At 50.9% G+C, this 21,423-nt stretch overlaps 1 protein-coding gene across 4 annotated transcripts in view; it reads left to right on the plus strand.

Annotated features, from left to right (window-relative positions):
* The window catches only part of ANKS1A (ankyrin repeat and sterile alpha motif domain containing 1A), a 204,176-nt gene that overhangs the window by 104,432 nt on the left and 78,321 nt on the right, over positions 1-21,423 (plus strand). For all 4 annotated transcript variants that reach the window (XM_056132630.1, XM_056132632.1, XM_056132629.1 and 1 more), the window contains exons 4-10: positions 1,934-2,230; positions 2,971-3,046; positions 3,339-3,440; positions 3,546-3,647; positions 5,721-5,917; positions 10,277-10,369; positions 18,977-19,088. In XM_056132630.1, coding sequence (XP_055988605.1) covers positions 1,934-2,230; positions 2,971-3,046; positions 3,339-3,440; positions 3,546-3,647; positions 5,721-5,917; positions 10,277-10,369; positions 18,977-19,088 — 979 coding nt within the window. The remainder of the gene's footprint in view (positions 1-1,933; positions 2,231-2,970; positions 3,047-3,338; positions 3,441-3,545; positions 3,648-5,720; positions 5,918-10,276; positions 10,370-18,976; positions 19,089-21,423) is intronic.

Here is a 21,423-nt window from a genome sequence, read left to right on the forward strand (position 1 = left end):
CCTACCCACTGTGCTATCTCTCCGGCCCTGCTATGATCCTTTGAGCACCACCAGGAGTGTTTCCTGAGTGTAGAGTCAGGGGTAATCCCTTCGTGTTGCTGCAGTGGGTGTATAAGCAGACTTTCTTACCCCCTGCTGTCATATTAATCTTGAGATGCAGAGCCCTGAGAATCAATCATCTTAAATGTTGGGGGGTTGTCACGCTGCCCCAGGATCACCTCTGGAGTGGGGCTGTGAATTTTCACTGCTGTATCTGTTCCCATTGTGAGAAAGTGAGGCGGCCCCGCTCTGGGTCGGCTCAGGGAACGCGCGCCCAGGCATTAGCAGGACGGGGTCACTCCAAATAGGTAGACCTAATGATCTGCTTTCGGCCGCTCCTTCCCCACACCCTCCAGACTTCTGAGTTGACATGGGTCTCTGCCCTGGGCCCGGCTGCGTCTCGGGACGCCTTTGCTCCCTGGCTGTGTTCCGTGGCCTTTGAAGGCTGCCCACGCTCTCGTAGCAGCTGCCTCCCTGGGTGTGTTGGGGCTAGTTGCTGCTGCTTTTGTTTATCTGTGTGCATTTCCTTTGCATGCAGCATCCACTCCCACCCTTTCTGTCCATGTTTCAGTCCAATTATTTTTCTTTGCTGTCATTCTGGCCTTTGGGGGGCCTCGCTCCCAGCAACTCTGGACTTTTCTGGTCTACTTGGTGTAGCTGGAAAAAATGATGCAGTCAAATACCAGATCAAAAGCAGATGGAATTGCATGTATGTTTGGGTAACTACTAGTGTGTTACTTTAAAAGTCATTAATAGAATTAAAATTGTGGAAACATTACATTTTTCCTCTTGCCCACTGAAAGGTGCACAATATTGACCTGATATGCACATCCCCTAGGAAACTCGTAGTGACAGAATCCTCCTGGGCAAATGTAGGAATCCCAAGATCATGTGGGGGAATTCTTTTCATAGATGCATCTATGGAATTTACTTTATTCCAGGTCTGGTGACATATTTTCAATAGTAGTCAAAGAGAAAACACACTTTTAATGATTGACATATTGCTTCTGATGGTTGATAAAGCACAAACTTCTCCTGTGGCACCTCCAGATCTTATTTTTACTTGAAAACAAAATTGGCATTGAGAAGATCACGGGGTTGTGAATTTGAATTGACGGCAGTGTTATCATTTTGAATATTCTGCACCTCTCACACACAGCGTTCTCGGCTCTCGTGTCTGAGCGTATCTTCTACGCCAGAGCACTTTGCCCGCCGTGCCAAAGATTGTGCATGCATTGATTGGTGTCGGCTCCAGGAGGAGGCCGGGGCATCGCCCCCTCCGGCATCTCCCGCCCCTGGACTGGCTGTTGGCTGATTTTTCTGACAGTGAATTTTGGTGCTCTGCTCGATTGCTTTTATTGGTGGCTGATTGATTTGCATGCAAGGTGGCTGGTTAATATGCGGATGACAAACTTTTCCCCCCCCAAAAAAACTTATACGGAAGGCGCCAGATCGTCAAGAAACCCAGAGCAATAAGCATAAGAAGATTGGCGAGATACCCATTGTAAAACCAGTCGAAGTTTAAAAGGGAACCAGTGGCACTGGTCTGATTGGCGTCCACCTGTGCCAGGGCTTCTGCCTGCTGTCTGCTCCCTTCCTGTGCTCATACTTCCCTGCTGTCAGAGACCCTTCTTCCATGGGGAAACCCCCTGCAGACATGGAGAAAGTGACTTCCACCCCTTGCAATCTCTGGGCGTGATGTGGCTGATCGGATCCGTGCAGCTAGTTCATACGGGAGCGAATTTGTTCTGGATTCGGACTGGCTTTGCCCAGTTCCAAAATTGTGCCGCTGTTTTCCTCATTTAAACGTCACTGGTTTTACGTGGGATCCGTCCTGCCCTGTGCCTGTCTACCCGCCACCTCTCTGACGCCGTCTGCCTTGTTAACTCTCTAGAACAATGACAACGAGACGGCACTGCATTGCGCAGCGCAGTACGGTCACACGGAGGTGGTGAAGGTCCTCTTGGAGGAGCTCACGGACCCCACCATGCGCAACAACAAATTCGAGACCCCCCTGGACCTGGCTGCGCTGTACGGGCGACTCGAGGTGGTGAAGATGCTTCTCAACGCGCACCCCAACCTCCTGAGCTGCAACACTAAGAAGCACACCCCTCTGCACTTGGCAGCGAGGAACGGCCACAAAACTGTGGTCCAGGTCCTCCTGGACGCTGGCATGGACAGCAACTACCAGGTAGCGGGGCACGTGGACCTGGGCACTTAGACCAAGGCACCAGTCCCATGCGGCTGAGCTGTGCTCGCGCCTAGCACGCGTCACCTCACGTGTCCGATGCTTCCGTGTGTTGACTCGTTTTAATGTGAAACTTTCGAGACAAATCAGCTCAAGTGAGTCTGTCATGTTTTCTTTTCAGGGCTGATCTGGTCACACCCTGAAAAGACGTGCTTCTGACCCCCTCCCCAAACGAGAACAGTCTCATTATCTTCCTATCCATGCGTTGTCACTGCCACCATTTAGCCCCTCCAAGGCCCCGCCAACTTGGTCTCACCAGCAAAAGACTTAGCCTGTCCCTTTGTTGTCCGTTCTCTTTATTCAGATAAATGACCCTTGGGCTTCACATTGACCAAACCACGCGGGAGGTCAGGGTGGATTTTGCCCTGGTACTTTTCTCCCCTTTATTCGTTTCACCACGGAAGGTGATGTTTGGAGGAGTTTGGCCGATCAGTGGCTCCAAAAGTAACTGCATTTTTCCACCTATGGTTTGCCACGGGCACACCAGCCACCCACCATAATGTGGGCCATGACCGTGGTTCCGGAAAGCAGACAAGGAAGGTGGGAAAGATAATGACAGAGAATGTTGTGTTTTTTTTCCCCCCGCCCATTGGTGTCTCTGTCCTGTTTGTCGTGTGAGACCACGCCAAACCTGGGCCACCATTCTGACGACACCCTGCTCTGCGCTCTCATTTGCTTTCCAGACGGAGAAGGGCAGTGCTTTGCATGAGGCTGCTTTGTTTGGCAAGACCGATGTGGTGCAAATCCTGCTGACTGCAGGTGAGAGGTCGGCAGTGCTCTTGTCTACACAGCATGCCAGGGTTGGGATTGTGTGTTTCCCCGAGCCTGCCTGGAGGGGGATGTTTGCTGGCTGCATTTGATCCCAGTGTGCGTATGTCTCCACTGGTCAGTGGCAAGTGTGCGAATTGTTTTTGGATGGCTCGATTCAGTGACTTGAGATGAACAGTCTTGGTCCTGCTGCTCGGGGCCTCTGGGTGCCCGGGTGTTGGCCCCTCTTGGAGGCTGGCTTGAGAATGCTCACTGTCCTGGTCCACCTGCTGTGCCTTTCTAGGAATCGATGTTAACATAAAAGATAATCGCGGACTGACCGCCCTCGACACTGTCCGGGAACTGCCTTCTCAAAAGAGCCAGCAGATTGCGGCCCTCATTGAAGGTATCTGTCCAGCGCCCTGCTGTGACTGGGGGTCAGGTGGCTAGATTCAGCCTTCGTTTTGGGTGCAGCTTCTGCTTACTTCTTTCTGTTTGTCTTTCATTGTAGGTCACATGACTGGGAAAAAAGGTGCAACAGAGCTAGATAAGACCCCCACACCCCAGCCACCTCTCAGCTCTAATGTGGACTCAAGCTCCCAGAAATTGCAAGGTAAGGCAGCTCGCCTCTGCTGGCACAGGGACCTGCCGCCGCTTGGAAAGAGTTGAACATGGTTTGGCGAAATGAGAAATCGAAACCAAAACCGTTTCAGGGGCTTGTGAAGTACTTCATAAGTTTAGATTCAGATTCTTTGTTTGTTTGTTTGTTTGTTTTAATGCATAAGAAGTCTGCTTGGTAGAGCTTAGGCCTCTGAGTGTGGGCCTCGTCCCTCCTGAGTGTGGGCCTCTCCTTTCCCTGCTTTTAGTCCCCACTTTTCTCATTGGCCGAAGGAGAGAGGAGAGCTACTCCGGGGTGTATAATAAACAAAGTAATTTAAATCTTAGTGAATCACTTATCTAGCCGATGCTTGAGTGCCTGGAGCATGATTGGCCTGCAGTGGATACTTCCGGATTTTTGATACTAAACACTTGACCAACCAAGGGGTCCAGGCACTGTCTTTGTCTCTTCATCATCAGCCAGGATTCGCCTCCTCAGATTTGTCGAGCAGCCTTTTGGTTCTTGGTATGAAGAGTGAGAAAGACAGAATCTTGACAGGCGCCTTTCTTCAGAGAGAAGGCACAGTAAAGAAGGCTAGAGACGCAGGGGAGAGCCTGACAGAAAGGGAAGGGGTTTTGTCAGAGGGGGCAGAGACTTAAGGAGGGGCTGGAGTAATAGAACGATTGGTAGGGTGCTTGCTTTGTAGGCAGCTGACCCAGGTTTGATCCTCAGCATCCAAGATGGTCCCCCAAGCCCACTAGCAATGATCCCCGAGCGTAGACCTAGGAGTAAGCCCTGAGCACCGCCAGGTGTGACCCTGAAACAGAAATAAAAATCAAAAGTCAAAGGATAGCCAATTCCTCTTCACTGTTGCATTCTCATCTGACTGGGGTTCCACCTTTTTCTTTTTTCCGTTTTTGTTTTTGGGCCACACCGGCAGTGCTCAGGGTTTACTCCTGGCTCTGCACTCAGGATTTACTCCTGGTTGTGCTCAGTATACCTGATGGGATGCCAGGGATTGAACCCAGATAGGCCACATGCAAGGCCAACGCCCTCCCCACTGTCCCTGCAGCCCCTCACCTTTTCCTTAGCCTTAGAGCCTTCTCTTTGTCCCTTGGGAAGAACAGGGACTTGGGCCCCACCCAGCAGTGTTCAGGGGCTACCCCCAGCTCAGGTGTCACTCCTTGTGGTGCTTGGGAATCTTACGATGCTCAGGTGTCACCTCACCTGTGCTCAGGTGTCACTCCTTGTGCCAGCGATCTAACTGGGGTCGGCTACATGTAAGAGGCCCTTAGCTCCTAAATTCTCCCTCCAGCCCTCAGAATCCCTTCATCCCTCATATAGCCTACTCTGAACGACGTTAGCAGCTCTCTAAACTCTCAGCCTTCAAGGATCTTGTGATTATGGTTTTGACAGCTTGCAGGGGATGTGGGGATCCCCGCTCTATAATAGTTACTAATTTTGCAGCATCACAAATCTGGATCTGAGGTTCTCTGAGGGGATGGTAGTTACCCGGTGAGTGACTCACTGCTGCTCGGCTTCTCCATCTTGGGGCGTCCTTGCCGCCCACTCCCTTCGCCGGAGCACCGAGAGGCTGACTCTCCTGGAAAGGCTGCTGCCACGCTCCAGCTCACTGTGCGCTGGGCTCGAAGTTTGTGTTATCGCTATATTGAGGCTTTTTTTTTCTCTTTTTGGGTCACACCCGGCGATGCTCAGGGATTACTCCTGGCGGTACTTGGGGGACCCTATGGGATGCTGGGAATCGAACCCGGGTTGGCCACGTGCAAGGCAAACTCCCTACCCGCTGTGCTAGCGCTCCAGCCCCTGTTTGGGTGTTCTCAAGAATTTGGGAGGGACTCTTTATAGGTGTCAAGGTTATTTGTATAGAATTAGAGAAAAATCTCTTGAGCTCTAGAAAATGCAAAAGAGCAGCTGAAACCCTCTCTGCCCGCCTCGTAGTGTAGTCACTCCCTCGCTGCCCTCAGAGTTTGTCAGATTCCCGTGACTTGGGTGCCTCAGGGTCGTTGCCGTGGACGGGAATCGGAGACAGCGTCTTCCTCTGACTCTCGACCCCTGACCTCCTCTCAGGTGACGTGGAGAAAGCAGTGACTGAGCTGATCTTGGATTTTGACACCAGCGCAGAAGAGGAGGGGCCCTACGAGGCGCTGTACAACGCCGTCTCCTGCCACTCCCTGGACAGCATGGCCAGTGGGCGCTCGTCGGACCGCGACTCCACCCACAGGGAGTGCGAGGCCGCAGGAATGAAAGCTGCCGGAGTGAGGCCTGTACGTGGCTGGGCCCTCGGATCCCCGGGCGGGCGCTGGAGCACTGTGGGACAGAAGTGTGGCCCCTGGCGTCACTTGCATTCCTGGGGCCTGGGCCCCATGACGTCCCTGGATTCTGCCACTCTTCCTTCTCTTCCTCCTCCTCCGTGTGGTAAAACTCTTACAGCTCGTGCTGGGGAGAATTCCCATAGAATTCATTTGCCCCTTTCTCTTCCTTTTGGGGCCTGAGAGCAATTGGAAGCATTTCACTTCTTTTCAGTCTTGGTAGCTTGTTTCTGTCTTTGACGTCTTTGCTCTCCAGGGTTTGTTTTCTCTCCGCCAAGCAGTCCTGACTGTGAAAAAGCTCCCTGGAATTTCGTCCTGACTGCCCTGAGTCCATCCCTCCTTTCAGTCACCCTCAGAGCCATCGGCCATCTGGGTTGTCATCAGGACTGTAGCAAGGTTTAATCCGATATGTGCTAATATTGGGCATTCTTTTTTTTCCCTTCTTACTGGAAGTTTCCTATTTGGTTTTGGGGCCCCAGCGAGGGGTGCTCAGAGACGACTCTTAACTCTGTGTTAAGGAGCGAGCCTGGGGTTGCCAGGGGAACCATCCACAGTACCTGCAACCGAATGATGTTGGCTGCATGCAAGGCAACCCCCTATATTATCTCTCTGGCCCTGAAATAATTTCCTTTTTGTCATGTGTGTGTGTCTGTCCTGAAATAATGATGCGTGTGTGTGTGTGTGTGTGTGTGTGTGTGTGTGTGTCCGTTTGTCCTGAAATAATTTCCTTTTTGGTGTGTGTGTGGCAGGGGTTGTTTTGTTTAGACAGAAACAAGCTACCAAGACTGAAAAGAAGTGAAATGCTTCCAATTGCTCTCAGGCCCCAAAAGGAAGAGAAAGGGGCAAATGAATTCACAAACAGCTCTGTGTGTGTGTGTGTGTGTGTGTGTGTGTGTGTGTGTGTGTGTGTGTGTGTGGCGTGGGGGTTGTTTGGGGCCACAGCTGACCCTGCTCTCAGGGTTGGTGCGCTTCTCTGAGGCCCCTGGCAGAAGCTTCCAGAAATATATGATATAGGTCAACCCCCCCATCCCCACCCCACCCCCGTTCCCTGGACAGATCTGAGGGAGAGGACAGCAGAAGCCTCCATGCAACTGGGGAGCACTGTCTGTTGTTCACCGAAAGACTACTGGGGCCGGAGAGAGTGAGGTACGTAGGCTGTACGCCCTGAATGTGGTCACTTGTGTGCAATCCCAGGCACCCCATGCGGTTCCCCTGAGTCTGTCAGGAGTGATCCCTGAGATCCCCAGACCCAGGCACCAACCCTTGAAGAGGCTTGGCCTTTCTCTTCTTCTCTGTGTCTGGTGTATGGCTGCTGGATAGTCCCTGGACTTTTTGTGTGCGCCCTGGGCCCAATGTTTCTTCACGGGTTTTTTGTTTTTATTCGTCTCCTTGTCATCATGCATCTGATTGTGGCCTGCCAGTTCCGTAACAGCCCACAGGGAGTGGGTGTTATCAGGGGCTGAGAGAAAACTCCTGGCGAGGGTAGGATGTATGTGAGCAGATGCAGAGCCCCACAAGCGAGGTGCTTCTGGTACAGTGGCAGCCTTGCTGTCAGGAACCAAGAAGGGAAGGAGCCCAGCTGAGAAGAGGCTGTGTCAAGGGTACTTACAGGTGATGCCCAGTAGAGGGCGCCGGAGGCTTTGCCAGAGGAACTCAGGGTTTCTCCGCAGAGCCTGACTAGCCCTTCCGTGGGACCCCACTGCGGGCCGATAGACAGGGCAGGAGCCCAGGTTCCTTGTGGCCTTGCTGAGTAGAAACTGAGGTATCTTGGGGTGTGTGCATTGCCACTTTTCCTTGTGTACATGTGCTGATCTTCCTGATCCTTAATCACTATCAGATTGTCCATATAAATCAACCCTGCACTTTCAGACGCAGGGCCGAAATTTTCACATTAGAAGAGGCTGTGGGTGCATCTGTTTCCTTCCAGGGTCTCTGCTGATCGCCTCCACGCGAAGTATTCCTGATTCTTTCTAGGCGCTTTCTATTTGGGAGATTTCTAGTCGGGGCCCTTTTTTTGCTGTTGGGCTCCAGGTTGCTTTCTTACGGCTCCTGTGTCCCAGGGTTGTTATTGTTGGAAGACCCTGGTCTGTTCCTTTTGCTCTTCCCTTCTTCAACCCGTGGCACTGGCGCCAGCCTTACGAAGCAAAGAAGAGTGGGAATGTGGGAAATAAAATCGAAATGGCTTTATTTGGCGTGAACATCCAAACCTAGCTTGAAGGTGTTGCCCTTAGTATCCATCTGGCCCCAGGGAGGGTGGGAGGGACAGACCCCGAGATAGAACGCCAAGGGACTGGAGGTATAGCTTCTTGGTGGAGCACGTGTCTTGCAAGTGAGGCCCTAGATTTGATTCCTGGCACCAGAACCAAAACAGAACCGGAAGCTACTGAGCAGTCAAGCTTGTTTTGCCAGAAGGTGTAGATGCCAAATGCTAGCCCAGGGAGCTCCTGAAACAGGAGGCCGTCTCTCCTTACTTACTTCCCTGGGGCTCACACAGAGCTGGCCTGACTCTTTCAAAACTGCTCCTAGCAACATAATGAACCAATCCACAGCCAGGAAGTGAACGTCAAGCCAACTCCTGTTCCAGCTCCGGCCTCCTTCCCTTTTGGAACATTGATCCAAATGCCTGGCCAGGACACTGGACTATAAATGACACAGAAGTGCAGCAGGCACAACAGCGGGCATCTCTGCAGCTTTTTTTCCCCAAACGCCAGTTTGTGTACTCCTGAAAGTATACACCTGTGATTTAAGTACTTCAATGTCCCCGTCTTCGGTGAATTTCTTATTCCTGTGGGAATTGGTGAATTGTGGCCTCTGAACAGCTGCTTGGTTTTGTAAATAAAGTGTTGTTGGAATACAGCACACTCCCTCCTTGACATGTTTCCTGTGGTGACCTTTGTACTGCAGCGATCAGATAGCAAAGCCAAAAATGCATATAAAAATGTAGGGCCATTTAAGAAAACCTTGGGGACCCGAGAGATAGCACAGCAGGTAAGGCGCTGCCTTGCACATGGCTGACCAGGGTTTGGTCTCTGTCATCCCATATGGTCCCCTGCGCACCACCAGGAGTGATTCCTGAGTGCAGAGCCAGGAGTAACTTAGCTCTGCAAAAACAAAGAAAAGAGGGAAGGGGGGAGGGAGGGAGGGAAGGAAGGGAGGGAAGGAAGGAAAGAGGAAGGAAGGAAGGAAGGAAGGAAGGAAGGAAGGAAGGAAGGAAGGAAGGACGGGGAAGGAAGGAGAGAGACTATGTCCAGAGTATATGTGACTGACATATACTCTTCTTAAAGACAAGCTTAGATATAAATAGGGCTTTGGTTTTTCCCGTTAATTGTGCGTAGTAGTAGTTATTGAAGAAGGTGACAGAGAGTAAGTGATCAGTTCTGAACTTTTCCTAAGACCCAGATCACAGCAGTGTAGTCTGAGCAGGAATCGATGTGTTCGTCCCTCATGGCTTATTATTTCCTCAGTAACTTTGGTTTGTTAGAACTACTTGACAAGTTAATTCTTCTGATTTAGTGTTTCTTTCAGAGTAGCCCAAAGAGAGAAATGGTTTCCTATACTAGTTTTACATATTAGTATGATGAAGGATTTTTGTTGTTTCTTGTTTGTTTGTTTGTTTGCTTTGAGGGCCATTTCTGGTGGTGCTCAGGGTTCACTCCTGGCAAGGCTCGGGAACCATCTGGGGTGCCAGGGATTGAACTCATGTTGACAGTGTAAGGCAAATGCCCTACCCACTGTACTATCTCTTCCATCTAGTATTATGAAGGACTGACAAAATGGTTATTTAGTTTTAGTGATAGTTCATGTGATTTAGAGTATGAAAAAGGTATTTATAATTACTAGAAAAACTAGAAACCAAAGAGCCAAAAAAAGCATACTGGTGTGCATGTGTGTGTGCGTGTGTGTGTGTGTGTGCGCGCGCGCGCGCTCGTGTGTGTGTGTGTGTGTGTGTGTGTGTGTGTGTGTGTAGTGTGTGTTATGTGTAAAGCATGCTGGGGTTTGTGTGTGTGTGAAAGAGAGACAGGCAAACAGAATTCACTCTCCATGCTTGGGGTTCTTTACATAATTCTTTTTTCTTTTTCTTTATTTTTTGGTTTTTGGGTCATACCTGGTGATGCTCAGGGGTTCCTCCTGGCAGTGCTCAGGGGGCAGTATGGAGTGTGGGGAATCAAACCCGGGTCAGCTATGTGCAAGGCAAACATCCTACCTGCTCCAGCCCCAATTCATTTTTATTTTCTTCGAGTGAGGATAAGTATAAGCCAACAAGTTAGAGCCTTGGAGGAAAACATGGTGAAATGTTCTTTGTCCTCTCCCCAGAGGGAACGTCCACCGCCTCCAGCAAAGCCCCCGCCTGACGAAGAGGACGATGACCACGTGGAGAAGAAGTACTTTCCCCTGACAGCTTCTGAGGTAGGAGGTTGAGGGCTTATGCCCATCACTGAATCAAGTGTTTTTATAAAATGATTAAAGAGGGTGTGAAGAAGACTTTGATTTCTCCTTGTCTTCTCTCCTATTTTGATTGGGGAATTTATGTCGTTATGTGTCAGTAATCTGGATCAAGACTTTCCACACTTGCTTCAGCTGGGATCCTTGGGATCCCTTGAGCGAAGAATTTAAGTGTTGTTTCCTAGGGTGCAACCTTTTATTGTTCAGTCTTGCCTCTTGGAAAGGAAAAACACGTACATTTCCCACAGGCTCATTTTTGGTTTTGTACCAATATGGTTGTTGATACAAAATATTTTTGCCTTTTGTGCTTTTGTACCAAGCAACTGTGTTTGTGCATTTTTGCTGTTGATTTCATATGCAAAGTGTATATTAGGACAAACATGAACCTTGTTAAGAAGAGAAATAGGAGTTAGGGACGGGGACGGGAGTTGAGGGGAATCAAAGTGGGTTATTGAAAGGAATGCTTTATTTTAAAAATGTTACTGGGACCAGAGAGAGCGTTCAGGGGTAAACATCTCCCCCCCCCCCCCATAATTTTATTTATTGAATCACCGTGAGAGCAGTTACAAAGCTTTCGGGTTTAAGTCTCGGTCATACAATGAATCACCCGTACCTTCACCAGTGCCCATTCTCCACTCCCAACAACCCCAGTATACCTCCATCCCATGCCCTCCCCCTACCTGTGGGGCAGATGCTTTCCATATTACTCTCTCTCTACTTTGATCACATTCAATATTTTGACACCAGACCCACCATTATTATTTGGGGCTGGAGCGATAGCACAGCGAGTAGGGCATTCGCCTTACAAGCGGCCAACATGGCCGACCCGAGTTCGACTCCTCCGCCCCTCTCGGAGAGCCCGGCAAGCTACCGAGAGTATTCGATATGCCAGACACAGTAACAACAAAGTCTCCAATGGAGACGTTACTGGGCCCGCTCGAGCAAATCAACGATCAACGGGAGGGCCTTTACCTTTACCTTTATTTTACCCCAACACTCAGATCTGCTGAAAAGGCAACAGTAGACAATTTGTTTTCTATTGTTGGGTATGAATAACATACAATGTCGCATGGCTGCAGTTAATGGCCGCATGATTTTTAAATTCCAAAATCTTAACACTTAAATCTGGAGAGATTTCTGCCAAAACCTGCTGGGTTCCAAGATTTGTTCCTGAGTTTCTGGGATCATGGCCGTTAAGCTGCTTGATCAAGAGCCAGAAAGGCTGTTCGTGGGCAGTGTCTCGGGGTCTTGTTGGGATGGGGAGGAAAAGGCCAGCTCCACCCCCATCCCGTGAGGCCCCGCATGTCTCGTCACTGAGGGTCCAAACCTGACTGTCCAGTGGCCTCTGGAGGATGGCGGCCACCGAGCCGCCTAGGGGGAGCAGGCGGAGGGACAACACCCTTTCCCCCCTGGGGTGGCCCAGCGACAGTAACCTACTGCAGGGTCCAGATGCATTTCTTCCAAAAGCCACTGGGTTTTGAGATTTGTTTCTGAGTCTCTGGGATCGTGACCGTTAAGTAGTTTGATCAGGAGCCAGAGAGGCGGTTCATGGGTGGTGACTTGGGGTCTCGTTGGGGTGGGGTGGAAAGGGCCAGATCCACCCCCATCCCGTGAGGCCCTGCATGTCTCGTCATTGAGGGCCCAAACCAGACTGTCCAGTGGCCTCTGGAGGATGGCGGCCACGGGGCCACCAGGGGGAACAGGCCAAGGCACGAAACCTATTCCTACCTGGGGTGGCCCAGCGCCGGTAACCTATTGCAGGTACCAGATGCATTTCTGCGAAAAGCCACTCGGTTCCTAGATTTGTTTCTGAGTCTCTGGGATCATGGCCATTAAGCGGCTTGATCAGAAGCCAGAGAGTCATTAAACGGCTTGATCAAGAGCCACGGTAACCTACTGTAACCTCTCAGGAACCAGAGAGGCCATGCCTCCAATTATATAGCTGAGCCCGAGGTGGTTTGTGGGTGTGTCTCCCACATACCTAACTTTTGGCCGTTTATTGGTAAACTTTGCCCCAAGTTTTTGGGGTCTGGCCAAAGGCATAGCAGCAATTTTGGGGTATCTGGAAGTCAGAAGGCACCATCAGGCTGCTGATGGCACTCACTCACAGGTACAGATTGACCTGCTGGCGGCACCATACCCCCTCAGGGGTAAAGTTCTTACCTTGCACTCTCCCGGCTCTGATTCAGTTCCCCTGCAATACATATGGTCCCCTGAGCACCTCTGGGTGAGGCCCAAAGCGCCACTCTGCCTAAATGTTTCTGGAGCTAAGGAACTGACCTACAAGGCCCTGAGTTTGATTTCTGGCCCCAGTAGGCATTTCCCAACGCCTCAGCATGGCCAGGAGCGGCCTCTGTGAGAAGGTGTGGGCCCAAGGGACAGTGCAGGGGTCAGCAGCACGGACTTATATTCAAGGGATCCCGGTCCCCAGCATAGCCTGGCACGGCCCTGGTCGGTGCCCACCCCCCACCCCCCAGCAGCTGAGTCTCAGACCCTAGCAGTGAACCCTCCGGCCTGAGATAGGGGTGTGGCCCTGGACCCCTGAGCTTTGGTTGGGCAGGCACCCCACCACCACCGCCAAAACAAGAAGTGCATCACAGGGCCAGATAGTTTAATCTTCTCACTTAGGTTCTTTTTACAAGTTCCTCTTTTCAGAGAATATGTTTAATTGAATATTTATTCAGGGAATTATATAATCTCAATAGCTGTTTTGTCACCCATTCAATGCCTCATTGTTCTTTATATTAAGAATCAACTGGGGGTTGGAGAGATGGTTCAAAGGTCCATGTGCATGTTTTGCTGGGTGCCTGGGTTCAATGCCTGGCTTCTCATGGCCATCCATGAGAAGAGTCCCTGACCCCTGACCCCTTCTATCCCCTCCTGATGGGAAAAAAACAATAAACAAAACCAAGTTTCAGCTGATATACAGCTAGGCAATTGAGTTTCATTACTTTACCCCTAGAGATTGGAGTTAATTTTTTTTACACTATTCCCGAGGGCCATGGATGAGAGATTATTTAATATAAACATAATGGAACTAAAAAGATTGTTTCATTTTAGTTCATTTCATTTCTATTACCAGAAATCCAACCCAGGGCCTCTCACATGTGAAAACATATACTCTAGCACATGTGAAGCAGTCCTCTCATGCGTGAGGCATGTTTTCGACCCCTGAACAACATCCCTGGCCATGGAAAGATGGCTTTAGTTTAACAAAATATATAGGTATGTGGGGTTGGAGCGATGGCACAGCGAGTAGGGCGTTTGCCTTGCAAGCAGCCAACAAGGCCTACCCGAGTTCAATTCCTCCGCCCCTCTCACAGAGCCCGGCAAGCTACCGAGAGTATCTCGCCCTCATGGCAAAGCCTGGCAAGCTACCCATGTCATATTCTATATGCCAAACACAGTAACAACAAAGTCTCACAATGGAGATGTTACTGGGCCCGCTCGAGCAAATCGATGAACAACGGGAGGACAGTGACAGTGACAGATAGGTAGGTGGGATTAAGGAGATAGCACTTAAGAGGGGTTAAGTGGTTCAGTGCTTGTCTTGCATGTGGCTGACCCTGGTTTCCATCTCTGGCACCACCTGGAGTCACCCCTTCATACAGATCCAGGCGTAAGCACTGAGCACTGTTGGGGGCAACTCCAGGGCTCCCCCAAACAATGTGTAATTACAAATAAGAAGCCCTTTTAAAAATATATTAGTGCTGGAGATATGGGAACTTTGCTAGGTACAAATTTCCTCTTTATTTCTGTCCCTTAGTTACAAAATGTTTACTATAATGTCTCAACTCAGAGTTTCTATAATTATAGCCTCTTGGGTAATAACCCATTGCTTGCAGAGAGAAGTGTGTGTAGTAAATCCCTTCACGTTTTATAGAGAGATTTGCTTCATTACTCCCTTTTAAGAGGAGAAACTTAGCATATGGAGCATTCTCAGTTGGGTCTGGGTATCTAAATGTTCCGATACCTGTTCAGCAAGGTCTTGGATTAAAATCTCTGATACCCCAGAACAAGGCATGGCTGCTCGAGAAACACCGAGGGGGCTAGGAGATAGCTGGCGCTTTCAGATTCCCGTCCTCAAGCACTCAAAATCGAAAGCGAAGGGACCAAAGAGCAAGCGGCTGAATTAAGTAAAGACATTATTTCGGAAAACAGAAAGAAAGGGAAAGGAAGGCCGGGACTCCCCGATTACGGGCAGACTCCAGGACTCCAGAGGCCCCGCCTTGTCTACTTTAACATGGGCGGGCGGCTGGGCATTTCTTTCTGATGTAAGGATGTGGCCCATTAGCTGAGGAGAGGGTGCTGAGATGATTCTCTTCTGTTCCGGTGTCCAGCAAGGCCTGGGTCATCCGGCTTATCAGGCCCTGCTGGACCTGCAGATCCTGTGATTCCTTTCTGTAAGGGCCTGTTGCTAGTCTTGCCCTGCCCCTTCTCCTTTTGTCTCTGTCACCCTGACCATCCTGGTGCAGCCCTGAAGGCCCCCAACACCTTGGCCCTGAAACCTCCTCAGCCCTTGTGTGAGTCAACAGGCCCCCAAATTACTGGAGACCTGGGATCCCCAGGTGCTATCCCACTGTACTCTCTGGCGCCTTCTTCCTCCTCTTCCTCCTCCTCTTCCTCTTATTCCTTCTCCTCTTCCCTTTTTCCCCCACTTCCCCAAAGGGAAGAGGAGAAGGAATAAAAGGAAGAAGAGGAGGAAGAACATCTGGTTTACACCCAGATGTGATCAGAGTACAGGGGATTGAACCTGGACCTCCCGCAAAAAAAAAAAAAAAAGAAGAAGAAGAAGAAGAGAATGAAAAAAATAGTTAGATAATCTTTGCCATCCTTATTTTTAATACTTTCAAAATGTGAATACCCTAAGCCTCACTTCCCAGCAGGCAATGATTCATCAGAGTTCCGGCATTTGTACGAGGTGAGCAGTTGGTACCCCCAGTCTTTGCGTCCTGTTCTTGAGACTTGTTGTTAGTAATCTCTTAATGCACGAGGCTGGTGCATATCACCAGTTGCTCACACTTGAATCTGACTTAATTAACATATTGCAGGCCGGTGTTGACGTTAAAAAAAGAAGTTTCATTTATTTGGGATGGTGGGGATCGAGCCCCAGACAGTGGTGGTCAGGGCTGTAACTGGCGCTGCTCCGGAGTGAGCCTTACAGTGCTCAGGAGATAATAATGTGGTGCTAAGGATTTGAATCAGGGTCACAGCCACTGCAGCTGCACGCAGAGCAAATGCCTTACCTCTTCCACTGTCTCCCAGCTCCCGCGTCAACATATTAAGGGAAATTGAGTATATCTGCGTCCAGGAGAGCTTATCAGAATAACAATCGGATCTTAAGACTGACTTTAAATAATTAAGTACGGGGCCGGAACGACAGTACAGCAGGAAGGGAGCTTGCCTGGAATGTGGAGGACTTAGTTTGATCCTGGCATCCCCATACAGTCCCCTGGGGCACTGACAGCAGAGCCCCAGCACCACTGGGTATGACCCAGAAAAACAAAACAAAAAATTGACCACATACACATGTGCACACGCACACACACACACGCACGCACACGTCCTGCCAAATGGTCTGCCAGTGCCTGTGTCTGCGCTCGGCTGTGCTGGTTCCTTGTGCCTGACACTGGCAGCTGCTGTTGGCTCTTCCTGGAAGCCGGCCACGCCCCAGCAGTCACTCCTCTGCAGGCGCGGTTTGCTTTCCGTCTAGCACGGGCTTTGCCTTCAGGGGGGCTTTGATTTCTCGCCAGCCCTGGGAGGGGAGAAAAAAGAATTAAGGAATCACTTGGTTAAGGAGCACAATGCTTTCTGCGGAAAATCAGTTATTGCCTTATTCTCTGTGACACCGGCCTTCTGAAGGGGGTTTAGAAAGGCTTGAGGAAGAAGCAGATTATTGCTTTATTGTCCGATTTTTCTCCCACAGCTGGTAAGGCCAGATCTTACAAGAGAACTTGAGTTGCCTCGTGGTGAGCAGGAAAATCTCATTAACCGTCTGAGGGAGGAGAGGAGTTCTGACTTTGATGAGAAAATCCGACTTCTCAGAAAAATAGGCCAGCGTGGGTGAGAATCAGGGGGACTGGATTTTTATGGCTTCGCCTCTGCTCAGGGGTCCCTGTGTAGCCCGGGGCGAGACCCACGGCTCTCTAGGAACCGGCTTTTGCCCTGTGCAGCAAGCCAGGGGTGGGCCTGGGCGCACTAGCTGTGGCTTGTGACGCGGGCTTTGCCACTGGCAGCTTCCCAGCTCCCAGGGGCTGTGCAGGGAGCCAGGCAGGCGAAGTAGGCTGGCTTTCCCGGGGGCAAATCATCAGCCCGGTCCTGCTCACGGAGAAAGGCCATCAGAGTGCATGTTGGGTGCAGAGAGCGCTCTTAGAATCAGGTTTCCCCGGCTCCACGCTAGTGATAGCCACAGCGGTGTGAGCCCTGTCTGTAAAGCATGTTGTGTTAAGCTGACACCCTGAACCACTTAATGGGCCTCCTTTGTTTTCGTAATTGTGTTTCTGCGAAGAGGCCAAAAGAATGCAAGCAACTGGCTCCTTGTAATGAAATAGCTATTAGCTTCCAGGTGGCTTCCAGTCCACGGAGGCGCCCGCTGTGCTTCGCAGAATCTGGGGGAGAGTCTCTCTGCCTCATCAGCCGGCCAAGGCTGCCCACCTGTGTCCCGCGCCATCTCGGCCTGAGTGTGCTCAGTGAGTGGGGAGACAGGTCAGTGAAGGTGGCGTTTCCTGTACATGCCAAAGAATCACTTTTATGGTGAATTTGACCTTTCTCCACACCTGTCCCCTCCTTCATAGTGTTTGTCCTAGCCAAACGACTCAGGAAGGCATTCTTTGGTTTGTTTTGTCAGTTTGGGGGGCCATAGCATTGTGCTCAGGGCCGACTCCTGGGGCTGCACTCAAGGATCAATCCTGGTGTCCTCAGGGGATCATAGGGGGTACCAGGGATCAAACTTGGGTTGGCTGCATGCAAGGCAAGCATCTTACCCGCTGCACAGTCGCTGGCCTCAAGTAGACATTTCTCATGTTTGCTTACCTAATAACTGGGGTATGATTTTTTTCTTAATTTCCCTGTGTAACACATTGGCATCTTCAGGCAGAGGAGTCAGGATGGGTCGTCTAAAGAGAGGGTCTCTGGATCGTTCCACGACTGGGAAGCCTGCCTCATATGGTGGGAGAAAAGTCAGCTGGGACGGAGAAGGAACTTCTAAGTAAATGATGCTTGGAGGACTCACTCGGGATGAGACATGTGTGCTGAAAGTAGACTGTGGACCAAACATAATGGCTACTTAGTACCCGTATTGCAAACTCATAACACCCAAAAGGAGAGAATAAGATGGAGTGTGCCTGCCACAGAGGCACGGGGTAGGAAGGGGTGGGGATGGCGGAGAGATACTGGGAACATTGGTGGTGGAGAATGGGCACTGGTGGAGGGAGGGGTACTCGACCATTGTATGACTGAAACGTAATCATGAAAGTTTGTAGTCTGTAACTGTATCTCACAGTGATTCATTAAAAAAATAAATAAAATAAAGAGGGTCTCCATTCTGCCCCTGTGTGGCTGTGGCACCAAGCGTGGTGTTTCTTCTGTGGCTGGAAGGATGACAAGGTGTAGTCACTATACCATCAGCTGACAGCCTGTTGACAGGTGTTGCAGTGGACTCTGTGCTGTTCTTTCATGAGACACTTGGCTGCCTGGGTTAGGGATCTCTCAGTACAAAGAGCTGCTTTTTCTCCCAACTGAAATTCAGACTTCTAGCCACTTGACTCTTGCTAGAACAGAGATTGGTCGAATTAACTTCCAGTGTGACATCAATGAGGCAGAGCTCCATAGTGGAGCCCTTGCTTCTCATGTGTGAGGCCCTGATTTTGATCCCGGACCAATGAAAAGGAAATCCCCAAACCATTACAAAATCGTAATTATAATGGGAAGAACCGCCTGTGGGTACATTCTTCCCTATAAGCCAGCCCCCCCGGGCCCCGTGGCAGCTGTCACTCAGCTCAGTCAGAAGTCATTTGGATTCCCTCCCGAGATGAGATGGGTTTCAGCCCCCAGCTGTATGTGTGTATCAGGAAAGCAGCATGCAGGAAGAAGGTTTCTGCTGGACCTAGACGGCAGAGCTGGGAACAAGGAAAAGCGAGCAAGCAGAGCACTGAGGACGGGACAAGAAAGGGAAGGGAAAACCTTGAATTTATTTTGCAGTTGGGGGTAATGTTTGGGCAACCCTGGGCTGTGCTCAGGGCTTATTTCTGGCGCTCTGCTTGGGGATCTGATTCAGGGGGGCTGCATGCAAGGCACGCGCTCAGCCTCCGTGCTGTCTCTCTGTTCCCCTCCCCCAGAGTCTTTATGCGGAAGACTACAATGAGTAAAGAAAGGGAAATCAGAGGCCATTGAGATTTGAGGTACAGTTGCATATCCGGCAAGGCAGTTAGGATGCTGTGTAATACCTGAATTTATTTTTTTTTCTCTTACTCTGAGATATAAAGGGAGCCAGTAATCTCAAATTCGTTCCACATCTGCTGTTTCTGTGTTAGTTGTTCACCCCAGAAGCACTGTGGTGTTTTTCTCTTTTAGATCTTGGCCATGAGACCCCGAAGTGCTGCGAGGGATGAGGACGAGCATCCATATGAGCTGTTGCTAACGGCAGAAACAAAGAAGTGGGCATCCACCGATGGAAAGCTAAAAGGTACGTCCTTCATCCTCTCCCACTCCTCCAGCCAAAACAACCTCGCAAGGATTCCCCTCCTCCTACCCCCTCCCCCTCTTTGGTCATGGTTATGACTGGAGATTGCACACTTGCCTTCAGTGCTTGTACCTGTGGTTGTGGTACCCACCAACGTCACACTCCTGGTTGCGGTTCCAGGGTGCACAGACAGTAATGCTGCAGGGATTGAATGTGGGCACTTGCGGTGGTGCTGGGGATCGAACTCCCACCTCACACACAGAGGGCAGGCCCTTGACCCCAGTCAAATCCCCAGACCCTCCAAAAGGATTTTGAAGTCGGCGATTCTGTGTAGAAGAACGTGATGGTGTTCTGTGGGGTGGGGGAGTTGGGTTTCAATGGCGATCTGGGATGCAGCGTGTTATGGCTTCTCATGCCCAGTACCCAGGATGGGAGTGACCTTGTCAGGGCACTTCACAAATCAAATCACAAATCATCCTGTTTTTCGTCAATTGCCTCGAGCAGGCCCCAGTAACGTCTCCTTCATCCTGGCCCTGAGGTTATATTCAAGGCTCTTTAGGAGAATGAGACCCATCATTGTTACTGATATTTGGCATATTGGGTACGCCACGGGGAGTTTGCCAGACTCTGCCGTGTGGGCAGGCTACATTCGGTAGCCTGCCAGTTTGTCAAAGTAGGAATGAGATGTCATAATAAGATGTCACGTGGCTTTGTCCCTCTACCGGTACCTTCAGGTGTGCGGAGAGTGGTCTCAGCATGGTGGTGGCTGGTCCTGGAGGTCTTCGGCTGCCGGGGCCCTGGTCAGGGCGGGGAGGAAAGCTCAACCCGCTCCCCTCCAAGGGGCCCCGGCGAGGAATAGCCAGTCGCGGGGGCAGGAGACTGCACTCTTCTCCTCCGGGAGCTGGTTTTTATAGTCTCAGAGTCTTGGCCGCTGATGGGATTACACGGCGCCAGGGGGCCAGTTGGTGGGTGTGACCCCCGCCTACTGGAATTTGGAGGATCTGGGTGGAGGATGCTCGACTCCAATCTGAGTAGGCTTGGAGATCTCAGCCCCGGAACCCACGTGGCTTTGTCCCTCTGCCGGTACCTTCAGGTGTGCGGAGAGTGGTCTCAGCATGGTGATGGCTGGTCCTGGAGGTCTTCGGCTGCCGGGGCCCTGGTCAGGGCGGGGAGGAAAGCTCAACCCGCTCCTCTCCAAGGGGCCCCGGCGAGGAATAGCCAGGCGCGGGGGCAGGGCACTTAGCAGGGCACTTAGCCTTTCTTTTTTTTTTTTCTTTTTTTTTTGCTTTTTGGGTCACACCCAGCGATGCACAGGGGTTTCTCCTGGCTCTGCACTCAGGAATTACCCCTGGCGGTGCTCAGGGGACCGTATGGGATTGCTGGGAATCAAACCCTGGTCGGCCACGTGCAAAGCAAACACCCTCCCCGCTGTGCTATCACTCCAGCCCCGACTTAGCCTTTCTTGTGGGTAGGTCAGACGAGGTTAGACCTGTGGCAGGGAAGACTGCTAGAATCTGGCAGAGACTGATTTGGGGTCACAACCCATAAACCCTCAAGTTAATGCCGTGGAAAAATAAGCCCGGCAGTTCGGTCCCTTGGGTTGAGAGTGCCGGGCCAGCCTCTGCTCTGAGTCCAGCGGGGGCCCGTGATTGGCTGCCACCCCGAATAGAGAGCTCTGTCGCCTTGGCCTACTTTCATCTGCTCGGTGAAACTCCGTTTTCTGGGTGAGGGGGTGAGGGCTGCAGAACTGAGACGCAGCGCTGGGCCCCGCTGGGGGTCAGGGGCTCCCTCTGTTCTCCCACGGAAGAAGGGGCAAGCCGCGCCCTCTGCAGTCAGCGGGAACTGCTGGAGCCCAGGCGGGCGCTCTGTCTTCCTCCTCCTAGATGCACAGGGAGTGATTGTGCCGCCTCTCCGTCCTTAGGCAGTCTCTGGGTCAGGTAAGAATTGGGGGACACGGTTTCTAGGCCTGTCAGGCTCAGGCTTGGCACAGGGATCAAGTGTTCAAGCGCAGGGCATTGTAGAATTGATGTTGATGGGTCTGGTTTAATAAGGTTTTTTCCCTAACTTGTGGAGACTTTGTGGTCATTTTCATAGTAAGTTTTTCATTTGTTTCTTCTGGTTTTCATTTGGAGCCTTTTTATTATTATTATTACAATTTAGACACAGTAAGGTTCATCTTTCGGTAACAAATAACAGTAGAAAAATTCTTTCACAACCTGGACCCAGGCAGTTTGATCACACCCAGAAATCTGGTTTTCTCTGCTAGTTAGTCCTGACCCCCCCTCAGCCCCTGTCAGTTTGCTGCTCCGATGTCTGCACCAGTAATTGCCTTTTCCGA

This window comes from Sorex fumeus, unplaced genomic scaffold (assembly GCF_029834395.1).
Source record: "Sorex fumeus unplaced genomic scaffold, SorFum_2.1 ptg000094l, whole genome shotgun sequence".
NCBI classification, from domain to species: domain Eukaryota; kingdom Metazoa; phylum Chordata; class Mammalia; order Eulipotyphla; family Soricidae; genus Sorex; species Sorex fumeus.